Below are 12,840 nucleotides of genomic sequence, written 5' to 3'. Positions count from 1 at the left end.
CAGAAGAGAACAAGAGATGAGCAACAAGGTGGGGGAGGGTCTTATCTTATATGAGGTCATATTAGGTGGAAATCTAATTTGGCTTGATTGAACCCCAGGCAATACACACATGGACAAGTAGGGAGTGTTTTTTTTTTTCATTTCTTCCTCATCTCTTTTGTTTGTACTCGCACACTGGAGATCAGAACTAGAGATCTAAAGATCTGAACATGGCTAAAAGCATCGTACCTGCTGTGTAACTCTTGGATATAACTTTTATCTTAAATGATCCATTTTCTATAAAGCACCTGTTATTAAATGGAAAAGAAACAATTCCTCACTTCCACAGAACAGTGGCACAGAATAATAATGACTGTAAATGCCCAAAATGTATTTTAAAAATTTTAAACAAACAGAAGCAAGATGTGATTCGTTCATTCGGTGTAATTCGATTTTGTGTTCAGTTCACTAATCCGCTTCCTCCAGACGCCGGTGTGTTCACATTATCTGCGTTACTCTAATGTGTGTTAGGTGACTGCATCGTATGAAGGAAGTAGAAAGTACAGAAAATAAACCGGGTTTAGGTGTCACATACTGTGAACTGATCCACACTGTCATTTCAGTGGGTGAGCACCGGGGCACACACTGTGGATTTACATCGCAGTGACAAAAATGACAACTTATCATTTAGCTGTCAGCAGATCTGCCAGTGTAGATACAGAAAGTGTCGGTGCTGAAATACTTACTGTTCATTTGAGTCTTCAGAGTTCAACTACACTCAACTCTGGAAGTGCTAGATGTGTGTGTGTGTGTGTGTGTGTGTGTGTGTGTGTGAACATTTTGTGCTGTAGCCACAATCTGACACACCAGATCTGTTCTGTTGAACCGAGACCTTCTCATGTTTTCATTACAGAATGACTGACGATCAGAAATCTTCAGCATAAACTCATCAAAGCAATTTATTATTTACATTCCTGTCTTAAATTATGAAATCATGTGATTTTGATTGTGTTCAGTCTTTGTTCATTATAAGGCCGGTATTAAGGACCGGGACACATACAGGTTCTAACCTAATACATACTGTATATCTGTACTGTACATACTGTAAGAAAGGCAGTATAGTAGATGAGATGACCCTGATCTTCCATTATGGGGCGAAACAGAGCGATAAACCCAGTGGATGCCGTAACTGTAGAAACAAAAATTTTTTATCATCACTCCTCGTCTTTTAAGATATAAATTAATGAGGGAATATCACTTTTTTTCACTTTTAAAATCTATGTGGATTTCAGCTCCCACTTTAATTAAAATAAATGTTAATTAACACTTTATATACAGTTAGTGTTGTTGATGTTTTTAACCGTCTGCTTTGCCTAAGTGTGACCTGACCTGTAACCTAAAGCCAGTTTGATGCCACTGATCTATAACACACACACACACACACACACACACACGAATCTCATTATTGTTTTTGATGGTTGCTTTTTTTTTATGTCACTGATGCTCCATAGGAATAAAAATAAGAGGCCTATTAGACATATTAATAATAATGATAATAATCCAGAGGGTGGATTAGTGCTAAGTCTTAGTGCTCGAGTCAGACGGAGTTATTTTTAGGGCTTTAAGGCGAGCTGCAACAAAAATATGTTCAACATGAAGCTGCAAATGAATTTTAAAATAAACCTCCAAGACTTACTGAGATCTATAGACTTACAATTTTTGATCAGAAACATAATAAGGTGATAAAGTGTCTTCTGTCTTAATTGCACTCAAAACAGCCCCAGACACTGGTGTGGTTTCCTGTACAGTACGGCTCTCCTAAAAGTAACTCTGAATAATCGAACACATACGAGCACAGACTAGGCCAAAAATAATAAAGCTGAACTTTTGTGGGGTTTAATAATAATTTCGCCAGACATGTCTGCAGGCCTGACGCGTCAAATGATCCTTTAACGGGGAAGGACGAAAAACAATTTCACAGGCGACTGACTTTACAACAAAATAGCACACACACAAAACAGACAAAATAACTCTGGATGTAATAACAGTCAGCTGCGGAGGTAATTACCAGACTGATGTTGGAATACATGCAGACACTAACGCACTATTTGTTTCTGGTTCCTCGTCTAATGTTGCGAATCTGTGGATACATGAAGCGTAAAGTCGAAGGAAATACTGTCAGTCCTGAGTAAGTTCTAAACTCCCGAGCTCTGCTTCCTGACCGTCCAGAAATCGGTCGAATAACGAAACCATGCTTCTATACAAACGGTGCTGAAACATTGCTGCCGCGATCCTTCAGGCATGATTATTTGATGAAAGCGCGAGGTCTCGGGTTCTGTCTCTGTTGTTCTGCACCTGACCTGAAGTGCTCAATAATTCAGCGGGCCGCTGAAGAAAGAAAGAGTGAACTCGCTACAGCACACCGTGAGCGCCGATGCCTGGGGATCTGCACTTCTCCAGCCAGGTGAATAACGTCAGAATCGGCGGCTGAGTAAACATGGAGGAGTGCTCGAAGAAGACCGGGCCGAGACACGAGGGGACGCAGCGGAAGGTGAGGTTCAAGCTGGCGTCCTCGTACAGCGGCCGCGTGCTGAAGCACGTGTATGAGGACGGCCAGGAACTGGACAGTCCCGAGGAGAAGTATCCTCACAGCTTCATTCACACCAAGATCCCTGAGCACCTGGATGTGGAGCAGCTCTGTGGCTTTAAGGAGGGTCAGGATGTAGATCCTCCAACAGGCCTTATAGCGCAGCGCATCAACGTGTACCGAGCGGTGAGCGGCTTCAGGCCTTTGACGTCTAGCGATCAGCAAGGTGAAAAAGTAAGTCGAGATGTGTGTGTGTGTGTGTGAGAGAGTGTGTGATACTATAATCTCAGTAACGTAATCCTTAACACTTTCTTCCTCTACCTGTAGTGCTACATAACTGATGTTTCTCATGGATATAAATTTCTTTTTTTTACCCAACACCTCCAGCACAGCCCACGCCCTTTAAACAGCTTGTTTTTTTTCTTTTCTTTTCTGAATAAAGTCACAGTGCTGATCAAAACCCTCACATCACATGATCTCCCTGAACCTGCAGATAAATATAAAAGATATAAGATTGGCTTCTGAGGTTTTCTTCTCTTTGACATGGCAGATTGTTCAGGACAAGCTGAGTGTGTGAATTCCAGGACCAGGTAGAGACGAGCGCCGAGCTGCTGAGAAAATGGCTTTTGTATGTAATTGTGCTCGGGATTATTACAGCGTCACTTATGAAGCTCTGCTGCAGCGGAGCAAATCAAACTCATCATGACAGACGTTCTTTGTCTGGTTTCTCTCAATGGAGCTTCATGCCTTATTCACAGCATCACATATTTATAGCAACAGATTCAAACAGTTTCGAAGATCCTTTTATGTAATTGTTTTTTATACCGTTTATTAATAGCGCACTTTGTGGCTCCCTTCAGGCACCGGTTTTAGACTTCGAGAAGATCATCATCTACACCAGCAACCTGAAGATCGTCCGATCTCCTCGTAAAAAAGCAGAGAGCGGTGTCAGCTATCATCACAGTCGAGGAGAAAGACGAGAGGGTTCTCCGGGCCGGGAGTCCAGATCCAAAGGGAGACACAGAACCAAAAGTGCACGCAAGGAGGAACGATGTCCGCCTCCCAAGGCAGAGGTGATTATTTTCACTACAGTTTTATCCCTGGTTTAGTCGTCGTTCCCTGATTCTGACTCTCACCTGTCACATGACCATCACTATCTCAGACGGTCACTGTGACCCTGATGGAGATGGGGCACAGGCTCCTCCCACTCACAGCATAGAGCACAGGCTCCTCCCACTCACAGCATAGAGCACAGGCTCCTCCCACTCACAGCATAGAGCACAGGCTCCTCCCACTCACAGCATAGAGCACAGGCTCCTCCCACTCACAGCATAGAGCACAGGCTCCTCCCACTCACAGCATAGAGCACAGGCTCCTCCCATTTACAGAATAGAGAACAGGCTCCTCCCACTCACAGAATAGAGAACAGGCTCCTCCCACTCACAGAATAGAGAACAGGCTCCTCCCACTCACAGCATAGAGCACAGGCTCCTCCCATTTACAGAATAGAGAACAGGCTCCTCACACTCACAGAATAGAGAACAGGCTCCTCCCACTCACAGCATAAAGCACAGACTCCTCCCACTCACATCATAGTTATGCGGGCTCCTCCCAATCGCAGTGTAGAGCACAGGCTCCTCCCACTGTAAGCATAGAGCACAGGCTCCTCCCACTCACAGAATAAAGAACAGGCTCCTCACACTCACAGAATAGAGAACAGTCTCCTCCCACTCACAGCATAGAGCACAGGCTCCTCCCACTCACAGAATAAAGAACAGGCTCCTCCCACTCACAGAATAGAGAACAGGCTCCTCCCACTTACAGCAGTCCAAATGGTATGAATGAGATTCCTCCGTGTTTCATGTTTTATACATGTTTTATCTTTTATCCATATAAAATGCTTAATAAACACTTCCAAATGCACTAAAACATCTTAATCATAATAATACATGACAGAATAATAATAACTTTTCCTATGACTGATGGCGTTTCACCTTTTCCCAGTCACTTCATTATTTCTACTTTCTTTTCAACTATAATCGTTTTCCTTTTCTTTGACGGATCATCAGCACTCGCATCGGATTAGCGTACAGAGACGTGGTTACAGGCGACAACCAGAGAGAATTTACAATACAAAACTCTACACTCAGCATGGCATTAAGGGAAATGTGATCTGACTAAGAAATACAGGATGGCGTTCTTCTTACTCGAGCCAAGAACTGCTGAGGGCACGCAGTATTTTTAAGTAGAATGCGTGTTCGTTATTAGAAAGCATTCATGTATTTATTAATTTTTTTACTGAATCTTTTAATAATATAATAGACTTTATGGCAGTTTGTCTGTAAACATGAGCTGTCAGTAAGTGGGATGTTCTTATCTCAGGGATCACGTGCAGTGTGAAGAAGTGATCTTTTGAACCGAGAGTGCTGCAGTTTTACTTTACCACCACTTTTATAAAAATGTTCCGCACTATTTCCTGCCAAACAGGAATGGTTAGTAAAAATGATCAGGACCTGTATATGTAACATCTCCCTGAAGCTTCTCCTGGAGAGAATAACAGCACCGAGCCTCGTCCTGGAACGTCTCCAACAGATGAAGACTCACGTCCAGAGATTCTTGTCCATTCCGCTTGGAGAAAATCTCTTTCGATATATTTTAAATTTGTGCGAGTGCGGACTGACATTTTGGAACAACAACATTTTTATTAGACTTTATATCTGTACATGGGGGTATAAGATGACCTGCACACCTTTTCCCCTACACCAGTAGTGACTGTGATGGTTATGCCGGATGACACTTATGTAAGCTAACAACATGGTTGTGTAAAACGCCAGATGATGAATCTCACGGTGAACAATTTTCCTGGAATAAAAGGCTGCTCCTGTATGTGGGTGCACTTTGGTTTTAGGAAAACTTATATCACCACCAGATAAAGAATCTTAGCATGGAGAGTGTGATGTGCAAAATCTGTCACAAATAGTTTGTGTATGATGGTAAATACTAGTTGGCCTACAAGGATGAGACACCTCTGCTTCGACAGCTGTGTCGTGTGTGTAACGTTAATATATTCGGTAATGGATGCTTATGCGAGTAATCCTAGTTGATGTACGTGTGTGTGTGTGTGTGTGTGTGTAATGTAGCCTGGGTGTAGTAACCGTGAATGATGGCAGGATTAATTTTCAAGAAAGACACCGAGTGTGAGAAGGATTGTACTGTGCAGTTAAAGCGACTATTAATCCACTGGTTTTACACGATCATTCCACGATTATGGAATGTTTACTGATTCCATTACTAATTCCAACTGAACTCTGTATTAAGACCTTTTATACAGCGCCTGGAAAAAGTACTGACACTCCTTGAACCTTTGGCCCTTTTTGAACCTTTTATTTACAAGTACATTGACTTTTGTGTTTGTAATGAAACACAAACAATACTTTTGCAAGGCACAGTAAATACCCACAGTATTATATTCCTGATAGGAAATGTACTGTAGATATTCACTGTCTTTGCATCATGTTACTACTGAGTAACTTTTCCTCGGTTGATTGTTATTTTATTCCCTTCACCCCGCAGGAGACACAGGAGACGGGCGGCTGTGATCAGTGTGGAGGTTCGGGTTCCGCCCCGTGTTCCCTGTGCCACGGCAGTAAGCTGTCCATGTTGGCCAACCGCTTCAACGAGTCTATCCGAGAGTTACGCTGCCCCGCCTGCGATCCACACGGCTTAGAGCCATGTCAGTCGTGCGTGCAGGAAACGTTCCCGAAATAAACGGCCTGGACGATCATCAGTGACAGGACAAAGAGGTCTCGCATCTGAGGAATAAGGTTTATTACTTAAAGAATTCATCACTAGAGAAAACAAACCTGACAAATCTGGATTTTATTTATCATCAGCACAAGTTAAAATGTTTATTATCATTTTATTTTAAACGTCATTGAAATGTTTCTATTGCAGAATATCTGGACAGAAGTGTTTTTATATGTCAGGACAGATATCATGTATCATGAAATCAGAGATCATGTTTTTCACATGGGTTTATTATTGTATATTTGGCCAATAATTTAAACATAATCTGTTACACTTATCCTCCTTTCATATGACCACAGGGATGTTGTGTATTAAATAAACACACTCCAATCTCAGGAGAATTCCCACTGAGTTTTATTTTGAGCTCTGACACCTCGCAGCATTTATTTCTGCTCGTTCTTGTTTGTGGATTTTCATTAAAACTCAGAGCTCTTTGCTGAATAATGGGAATAAGATTAATTTTTCATGAAGAAGAGCTCCAACTGGCCTGTCAGCCGGAAGCGGTTATACTGTACGTTCAGACAGCTTCGGTTAGCTACAGAAAATAAATAAAAACATAAATCATCTCAAGAGTGGGCGATAAGTCATGAGTTTATATTCCTTTATAACTACCTGGACTCCATATTAACATCAATTAACATCATCTGTTATACTGAACCTCCAGCCTCCTAACACACAGTATGAGTGCAGATCAATCCCTGCTCTCCGTTATCACCCAGATGAGGATGGGTTCCCTGTTGAGTCTGGTTCCTCTCAAGGTTTTTTCCTATTACCATCTCAGGGAGTTTTTTCTTGCTTTGCTCATCAGGGACGATCTGATCATTTTGATTTATACACATTCACATTCAGTACAAACTTATAAAATTTTTTTGATTGTGTGAAGCTGCTTTGCGACAATGACAATTGTTAAAAACACTATACAAATGAAATTGAATTGAATTGAATTAAATATACACCAGTGTAAGATCTGGAGTAACACTCCTGAGGAATAGTTGCACAGCTGTCTGGTCTCTCTGATCAACCTGAACATCTAAGAAAGAGATCCACTGCCCTTTTATTTCTCATTCACTTTATTCTTCCATTTATATTCGTTACGTCTGGTTGATTGCTGGATCAGGCGTCTGAACCGCGTGTAGAAATCCTTCTGCATCTATTACAGCGTGCAGTTAATCCTGTCAGAGATCTTCTTTTCTCTCATCTTGCCAATAAAATCTTTTTCTTGTTCAGTCACACTATCTCTCAACACTTTCAGACTTTCTGGCTCGCTTCTCCTGCAGCATCTTCTCAAATATTCATCATATTCCAAACTGTAGTGCTGCTGGCTCACGGGCTGAGAAATGTCTACGTTTAAAGAAAATAGAGTTTAAGAGAAAATGTGTTGTGTTAATGCCGATATTAACAAGAAATTCAGATAATTTTCCATTCATTTTATTTATACCATCCAAATCATTACATTATCATTAATTCAATTTAATTCAATTTCTTTTGTATAGCGCTTTTAACAATTGTCATTGTCGCAAAGCAGCTTTACACAATCAAAAGAATTATTTGCGTTTGTATGGTATGTGAATGGGTATGAATTAAAATAATCAGATCGACCCTGATGAACGAGCCGAGGGCGACGGTGCTGAGGGAAAAACTCCCTGAGATGGTAATAGGAAGAAACCTTGAGAGGAACCAGACTCAACAGGGAACCCATCCTCAGTTCAGTATAACGGGTGATGTGTTAAATTAAATAGAGTCCAGTTTGTTCCTGGAGGCTCAGGTAGACTGTAGTAAATTCCAGTCCCGAACTACTGAGCGACTAAAGTCACAGGTACTCAGAGACCATCTGTCTGCATCAGTCGAGGACAGGACCGTCTTTGTGGAAAAGTAGAACCATCCCCAGTCACCACACGCATCCCAGGCAGACCACACGGGGCATCCATGTGACGAGATCTCCAACCAGAAGAGGGACCAGGAGTCAGGGATGAGTTAAACAGGGCCAGAGGGCAGAGGAGGTCTGGATCACTGGCAGCTCAGGAGCGAGATGTATAGCTCGACAGAGAGATAGGTGGAGAAAAAAGGAGAGAGAGAGAGCAGAAGAGGAGAGAGCAAAAGAGATGGAGAGATGGCAGTTGAGTATGGTCACAGTCGAACAATGTATAATGTGAATCATCATAACTAAAAGGGAGAGCCAGAAGGAAACACAGACATGAGGGGGAACTGAGATGTAAAGCAACCAATCACCTCAGTCAACAAACCTGAGTGATCAATGAGAGTGAGGAGGACAGCATCTAAACATACCAGTTCACCATAATACTCTACGTCCATGAGTCCCCCAGATCTCGCTGCTGCATTCTGGACTAGCTGAAGCTTGTTTATGCACCTAGTTGAACAACCAGACAGTAAAGCATTACAATAGTTCAACCTAGAGGTGATAAAAGCATGAACTAGTTTTTCTGCATCGTTTAGCGACAATATATTTCTTATCTTGGCAATATTTCTGAGGTGAAAAAATGCTATCCTGGTAATATTATCTACATGAGCTTCAAATGAAAGGCTGGAATCTATAATCACACCAAGGTCTTTTACTGTTGCACTTGATAGAACAGAAAGGCCATCTAAAGTTACAGAGTGATCTTTATCTAGAATCTTACTTCTAGCTGAATGCGGTCCTATGACTAGAACTTCTGTCTTATCAGGATTAAGCAGAAGGAAATTAATTAACATCCAATTTCTTATGTCCTGCACACATTGCTCAACTTTAGTAAACTGTTTTTTTTCATCTGGTTTTGCTGAGACATATAACTGTGTGTCGTCAGCATAACAATGAAAACTAATACCATGCTTACAGATTATGTTGCCCAGAGGAAGCATGTAAAGGGAAAAAAGCAGTGGGCCTAAAACTGAACCCTGTGGAACACCAAACTCCACTAGAGAACATGCAGAATAATCACCATTTAAGTCTACATACTGATAACGATGGGTCAGATAGGATCTGAGCCAGGAGAGGGCTGTACCATTAATTCCTACTACATTTTCTAATCTGTGAAGAAGAATACTATGATCAATGGTGTCAAAAGCTACACTGAGGTCGAGTAACACAAGCATAGTTACACAACCCTGATCAGAGGCCAATAGGATGTCATTTACTACTTTAACGAGTGCTGTCTCTGTACTGTGATGAGGCCTAAATCCTGACTGATACAGTTCATGTATGCCATTTCTATGTAGATATGAGCATAGCTGCTCCGCTACTATCTTTTCCAGAATCTTAGAGATAAAGGGGAGGTTTGATATCGGCCTGTAATTGGACAGCTGACAGGGGTCGAGGTCAGGTTTCTTGATTAGCAGTTTAATAACTGCTAATTTAAAAGATTTTGGAACATACCCAATGCTGAGTGAAGAATTAATTATTCTCAACAGGGGTTCTGTTATTGCTGGTACTATCTGTTTAAGAAAATGTGTCGGTACAGGATCTAATATACAGGTTGATGAATTTGCAGAAGAGATGAGTGAAATTAGTTCATTCTCTTCAAGGGGAGTAAAGTATTCTAGGTTCTGATCTGACATGGCTAGATTAACATCTGCATCAATTACATTGTTTGGTTTCAAAGCCTCATTTTTACGCCTGATATTTACAATTTTATTTTTATAAAAGTTCATGAAGTCCTCACTATTGCATGATGTTGTTGTGAAGATTTCTGCAGTGGTCTTATTTCTGGTTAATTTGGCTACAGCATTAAATAAGAATCTAGGATTATTTTTGTTATTTTCTATAAGAGTGGAGAGATATGTTGATCTAGCTACACTAAGAGCTTTTCTATAGTTCAGGATGCTCTCCTTCCATGCTATTTGAAATACTAGTAATTTAGTTTGACGCCATTTACGTTCTAATTTCCGAGCGGTCTGTTTTAAAGTGCGCGTGTGATCGTTATACCAGGGAGCGAGTTTCTTATCTCTAATAATTTTTCTTTTAACTGGAGCTACATTATCTAGGGTATAGCGAAATGTCGACTCTAAATATTCAGTCGCCTGATCGAGTTCTGTGGGGTCAGACGGTGATCTAATCGAAGTTGGGAACTCTGGGAGATTACTGATAAAACTCTGTTTGGTAGTTGATGTGAATGTACGTTTTATACGGTAGCGCGGCGCTGTGTGTACATTATTATTGTGACACACTTGAATTGAGACAAGATAGTGATCTGAGATAACTTCAGACAGTAGAGTTGTAAATAAATTTTTTATATTTAATCCGAAGAATATTATTAAATCTAAAGTGTGACCTGCTTTATGAGTGGGTCCTACTACACACTGATTTACTCCTACTGAGTCCAGTATGGACATAAATGCTGTTCTCAAAGGGGCTTCTGGGTTTTCAAAATTAATATTAAAATCTCCAGCAATTAACACTTTGTCTACAGAAACGACTAGGATTGAGAGGAGATCTGCAAATTCACTAAGAAATTCAGAGTCTTTCTCGTCCTGTTTAATCCAGGTTTCTGTTAAACAGAGTATATCAAACTCCTGATCCGTGATAATTTCATTAATTATAACTGCTTTAGATGCGAGAGATCTAATATTATCTAAAACAGACTTTCTGGGTCTTTCTACATTTTTGTTTCGCTCGGGGAACAGACACAATCTCAATATGATAAACCCTGAGTGACGACTCTATGCAGCTAGCAGACGGTTGGTTTAGCCTGTCTGTCTGCTCCCTGGCCTGGGCTCTGGATTGTCACCGATTAACTAGGCCTCTTCTGAGACTATGAGCTATACTACAGGAAATGAGAGCAGCACCTTCCCGAGTGGGATGGACACCGTTCCGCCCTAACAGCCCAGTTTTGCCCTCAAAGGTCTTCCAATTGTCTATGAAGCCCATATTGTTTTCGGGGCACCACCTGGACATCCAGCGGTTCAGTGACCATAACCTGCTGTAAGTTATGTCTCCACGTCTCATTGGGATGGGACCAGAGCTTACTTCATCAGACATCACCTTCGCTTATTTAAACACCCCTTTAAAGTTATTCTTACTAACCTCTGACTGACGAAGGCGTATATCGTTAGCTCCAGCATGTCCTAGAGCCCTAAGATTACCTGCTATGTCCGGTGCTCTGGCTTTCGGGATACACCTAACCACTGCCGCTGGCGCCCCTAAAGGCCTGGCTAATGTCACATGTCTCAGTATAGAGTCTCCTATAACCAGAGCTCTTTCAGGTTTTTTTGATAATTTAATTTAATCATTAAATAATGAAATTATTACAAATCCATTTAATCATTGTAAAGTTGAATTTCTTCAGCTGTTTCTGAAACTCCAAACCTTTTAATATAAGGACACTGACTCTGACACTGACTGTTTATGATGGCAGGGGCGTTCAAACCAAACCGGGACCTGTGATAAACTTTCTGCTAAACAAGGGACTAAAATTTAATTCAATTCAATTTTATTTGTATAGTGTTTTTAACAATTGTCATTGTCGCAAAGCAGCTTTACACAAAATAATTATTTAAGTCTGTATTGAATGTGAATTAATCAAATTGAGCAATGTAAAAATGTAAAACCAATTTGACATTTACAGAAAGACTTCAGTCTCCGTCTGGTGATGAGACGCTCAGCTGCAGTAAAACATCTGAATGGTTTAAATGTTTTAAAGAAGGCTGTACAAACTGTCTGTGAATGATGATCCTGGCCCAGGTGGCTCGGAGCTGACTGCAGTCGCTCCCATGAACACTCAGCCTGACCGTTAAATATCTACGTCACTGTCTTGCAGAAGAGACACATCTGTGTGTGTGTGAACTATATACTGTACACACACTTATTCACCAACACCCCTTGCACATTACAGGAACACAGCTGGGAGTTATTGCCACGCCCCCTGTATAGTCCTGACCTCACTCCAAGGCATTTACACATGTTTGGAAACACAATTAAAGGAGCTCCTGTGAGATCGGTGTTTCCGATCACGACTCCAGTGTACTGAGAGAACGTTCTACCTTGATGGTGTCCAAGCTCTAGTGAGACACTGGGATAAGTGCATTAGTGTATCAGGGGATTATATAGAGACATAAAGGGAGTGTTTACTCTCAGGACAGAGTTCTGTTATTCTGTACAATCAAAAGTCCCGCTTTGACTTGAACGTGCCTTGTACTTTATATGTTTTGTTGCACATAAACTTGCTGAACGTATTTGACGTGACATAAAACAGTGTTTTTGTAATTATTATGGAAGACTAAAAAAAAGAAAATTAATAATTTAACATTTTTTACATTGATTCATAATTTCTTCAGGAAAGTTGATCGAAAAAAAGCATAACCTGTATTATATTTTTAAATCACGAGCCACTCTTTAAGTTTGCATTTAATAAAAAAGGTTCTAAATATTTTACTTTACATGTAATGAATCTAAAAATTACAGAAATAAACACCTTTCCACGGTATTCAAATTCACACACACACACACACACACACACACACACACACACACA

At 40.9% G+C, this 12,840-nt stretch overlaps 1 protein-coding gene across 1 annotated transcript; it reads left to right on the top strand.

Moving 5' to 3' along the window:
• Positions 1 to 2,476: 2,476 nt before the first annotated feature.
• On the top strand, positions 2,477 to 6,334 carry LOC128507669 (glutaredoxin domain-containing cysteine-rich protein 2). The gene is made up of 3 exons (XM_053478725.1): positions 2,477 to 2,800; positions 3,427 to 3,639; positions 6,140 to 6,334. Exons 1-3 carry the CDS (start codon positions 2,477 to 2,479, stop codon positions 6,332 to 6,334), a joined length of 732 nt encoding a protein of 243 aa, XP_053334700.1.
• Positions 6,335 to 12,840: the final 6,506 nt, after the last annotated feature.

Source organism: Clarias gariepinus, chromosome 19 (assembly GCF_024256425.1).
Source record: "Clarias gariepinus isolate MV-2021 ecotype Netherlands chromosome 19, CGAR_prim_01v2, whole genome shotgun sequence".
In the NCBI taxonomy this organism is placed as follows: domain Eukaryota; kingdom Metazoa; phylum Chordata; class Actinopteri; order Siluriformes; family Clariidae; genus Clarias; species Clarias gariepinus.
The sequence above is the reverse complement of the archived record's forward strand: the minus strand, read 5'-3'. Positions and strand labels throughout refer to the sequence as shown.